Source organism: Galeopterus variegatus, unplaced genomic scaffold, assembly GCF_000696425.1.
Source record: "Galeopterus variegatus unplaced genomic scaffold, G_variegatus-3.0.2 Scaffold1567, whole genome shotgun sequence".
In the NCBI taxonomy this organism is placed as follows: Eukaryota; Metazoa; Chordata; class Mammalia; order Dermoptera; family Cynocephalidae; genus Galeopterus; species Galeopterus variegatus.
Window position 1 is genome coordinate 42070 of NW_007727678.1, and position 3950 is coordinate 46019.

Sequence of the window (3950 nt, forward strand, 5' to 3'; positions counted from 1 at the left end):
ATGATGATGGTGAGGATGATGATGGTGAGGATGATGATGGTGAGGATGATGATGGTGAGGATGGTGATGATGATGGTGGTGATGGTGGTGATGATGGTGATGATGGTGATGATGGTGATGGTGATGATGGTGATGGTGATGATGATGATGATGGCGATGATGGTGTTTATGATAATACGGATTATGGTAGTCATGGTGATAGTGATGGTGATGATGGTGATAGTGATGGTGATAATGGTGATGATGGTGATGATGGTGATGATGGTGATGGTGATAATGGTGATGATGGTGAGGATGATGATGATGATGGTGATGATGGTGATGATGATGGTGATGATGGTGATGGTGATGATGGTGATGGTGATAATGGTGGTGATGATGATGATGATGGTGATGATGGTGGTGATGATGGTGATGATGGTGATGGTGATGATGGTGATGATGGTGATGGTGATAATGGTGGTGATGGTGATGGTGATAATGGTGATAATGGTGATGATGATGATGATGATGATGATGATGATGATGATGGTGATGGTGATGATGGTGATGATGGTGATGGTAATAATGGTGGTGATGGTGATGATGATGGTGATGATGGTGGTGATGATGGTGAGGATGATGATGGTGGTGGTGGTGATGGTGATGATGGTGATGATGGTGGTGATGATGGTGAGGATGATGATGGTGGTGGTGGTGATGGTGATGATGGTGATGATGGTGAGGATGATGATGGTGGTGGTGATGATGGTGATGGTAATGATGGTGTTGATGGTGGTGATAATGACTATGGTGATGATGGTGCTCATGGTGATGGTGGTGATAAGGGTGTCGTTGATGATGACTCACTTTGTGCTTCCCACGTGCCAGGCAGTGGGCTGAGCACTGTACATGGATGCTTATCTCATCTGATCTTTACAGCAGGCTTGGAAGTAGTGTCTGTCATCATTATCTCCATTTTACAGGTGAAGAGACTGAGTTTGAAAGTTCTAGTAGCTTGCCTCAGATAAATTCACTGAGGCTGAATACCCTCCAACTACCACACTCACTAGACCACCCTCACAGCTCCAGAGCCTGGCCTGACAGGCGTGTGCTTACTTTCCAGGGTATGGTGTCATGGCGGACGGGACGACTACCTATGTGAATGCGTCCGTGTGCACTGTGAACTACCAGCCTGTGAACCCACCCATAGTCATCGACCTCCCCACACCCCGGAACTCCTGACTGCTCCCCACTACCCCAGCCCTGCCCGCCTGCATCAGACGTATGCTTGGCCGGGAGCACAGACCCCCAGCCACCCTTCCTTTCATGCAGAATGACCCAGATGACCCGTTTGGCCACAGGGACTGGCCCAGCAGATGGGCTGAGGCCTTGGAATGCAGAAAATCACCTTTGACTCTTCAGTATTCTGTCACTTGAAGCTGGGACCCTGCTCGTCCCTATCAGGGGTTCTGCATCCATTACTGTTTTCTGTGTGTACATCCATGCGTACCTTGTTACACAGACCTGATGTGCTCATGGCCCTGTGTTGCTGGGAAATGACTGAGTCTTCATTTGTCTCAGTTGGACGCCTTCTTGGTTTGGGTGGGAAACCACTGCTCTTGGATGAGTTTTAGAAGTTCTTGCACAAAATCTCCCTCTAACGGAGAGTCTGTGTGGCTGTGAGCCTCAGGGTTGCGGGGAGTGGGAGGTTTTGTAGTCTGGGTGCAGCCAGTCCTTCCTCTCCTCCCAGGCCGGAGAGGAGACAGGTCTGCTGGTGGCAGTGGCTCTCTGAGGGAGAGTTCAGGGACATCTCAGGAATTCAGACTGCACCTGGCCAGGCCCACGAGTGGTTTGCTTCACGTTGCTCCCCCTTTTTTGTCCTGTGGGAATTTTTGCTGACTTGAACAATGGCCTGAGTGTCCCAGGCATTCACTTGGAGCCTGGATTTGGGAGTTGGAACTACACAATGAGCCACGTGAGTGCCCAGGACCAGCTGGCGGGTTCCGAGTCATAGTGGGACAACCGTGGTCCCACAGGGACTGCCTGCTCTGCAGAACTCAACAACCAGGAGGGTCTGCAGGCCGAGGCTGCAGCAGCCCTGTCACACGCATGCACCTCTTTATTTAATGAAGTGGGTGCTGTGTTTCTGATTACTGTTCCGCAACGAGCTTCCATTCCCCGGTGCAATCTCCCTTGCACCACTGGCGTCTGCCTGGCTTGTGCACAGCTGAAGAAGCCTAAAGGGTCCAATCCTCACAGCCCCAGCTCCAGCAGCCCATTAATGGGAGGGGGCACAGTGCCGGGCTGGGCCTGGGCTCCAGCGGCTCCCCCTTGGGCAGCTTTTTTTTCTTCTTTGAATTAGGCCTGGTGGTGGGAGGAGGGGTTGGGCTTAATCTCTGAGGGAGAGGAACCAGCAGGACCTGGGTCAGGGTGAGTGAGGGTTGGGCAAGTTCAGGGTCAGATTCTTTCTTTATTTAACATGTTGATCTTTTGTTCATCATGGATTTATTTTTTGCATTTGTTTTGATTTCTAACAACATTGCATTAAAAGGGTGTGATTTGTTTTGATTACGGAGGGTTTTGCACCTTTAAACTGTGCACCTGAGAGGAGGGCCTCACTCCCTTTCCCTGGCTCCAGCCCTGGGAACCAGCCTTCAACAAACCCTTTTGCAGATACAGTCTCATTCCATCCTCATGTGGTCCTGCAAGGTAGGTACTGTGGTCCCATTTTAGAGATGAGGCCATCGAAGCCAGAGACATGACATCACTTGCCTGAGGGTGCACAGCTCAGAAGGGGCAGAGGCACGATTTGAACTTTGGTCTCTGGCTTCTCAGCCCTCACTTGCCACCACCCAAAGCTCTGTCCCTACAAAGCAATGTGTGGTCCAAGGCTCTTTTTAAAAATTTTTTTGAAGGGTCCTCTTCAAACCCAGCTCTGGCTCATTTCCCACAAAGAGCCCTTTGAGTGAGCTCTGAGGAGTCCTGAACTCGGAGCCCAGCATCTCAGTGTCCTGGGAGACTGTGATTCCTTCCCTGCTCGTGAGTGAGCCGGGCTCACCGCAGGGTGAGATGCTGTCCCAGGGAGCCTGGCAGCGGCACCGCGTGGTCCAAGGCCACTGTGCTCCGTGGGGTGTAGGGCTTCAGGAATCCCACTTGGCCGAAGTGATTCCTGGTGGCTGGGATGTTTACAGAATTTCTCGGGATGCTCTGATGCATGACGTATGTGGGGTAGAGAAAACATAAGGCCCTTTCAGTGCCACCTCTGCTCAATTTCTATGTGGACCAAGAACCATAAACTTAAAAAAAATTTTTTTTCCTAAGGTGTCTTCAGAATATGGTGTATTTTTATGTGGAAAAGAAAAGTTATGAAGGCAGCTGTTACTTTAAGAGAAAATTCATTAAAAGTCCTTGAGGTATGAAAGATGACGGCGTGCTTCTCAGTCATCTTGGCATCACTTGATTGTGGCTGTAATTTTTTTTTTGTCAAGCATGTCAGACAATAAAGTCTTTGTACAAAGAAAGAGAAGTCCATGCTGCACCTCTTCGGTGTGTGTCTGCGTGTTGTGTGGGGGCACATAGGGGAGGAGTGGCACCCTAGACAGAGTCTGGAGGTCAGAGACCCTCCACGTGGCAGTGACTGGCATTCCTCCAATTGCTTCAGCTTCCCTTGGGGTGGAGGGATCTCAGCGGTAGTGGCACGGCCAGTCTGTGCCCCTTTGTGTTCAAATACCTTGACTGCCTGATTTCCCAAACGAAATACCTCAAGATAGCTTTAGCTCTGGACGCTTCCTGGAAGTGGCGTGTTCAACCCAGTACTCATCAAAGGGTCCAGGTGCTGCTAAGAAAAGCACTGGCAGGTATAATGATTGCAGTCTCAAAGTCCCCCAAGCTGCAGAAGTCCTGCCATTTTCACCCATCCATCTGTCTGTTCATCCATCCATCTGTCCACTCACCCACCCATTGGCCCA

The 3950-nt window shown here is 50.3% G+C and overlaps 1 protein-coding gene across 1 annotated transcript in view; it reads left to right on the forward strand.

The window, feature by feature from the left end:
• Nucleotides 1-2132, forward strand: part of LOC103594479 (metallophosphoesterase domain-containing protein 1) — a 36318-nt gene extending 34186 nt beyond the window's left edge. The window contains exon 4 of the mRNA XM_008577700.1: nucleotides 1106-2132. Within this exon, the coding sequence (XP_008575922.1) occupies nucleotides 1106-1224 (119 nt within the window). The 3' untranslated portion in view covers nucleotides 1225-2132. The remainder of the gene's footprint in view (nucleotides 1-1105) is intronic.
• Nucleotides 2133-3950: the final 1818 nt, after the last annotated feature.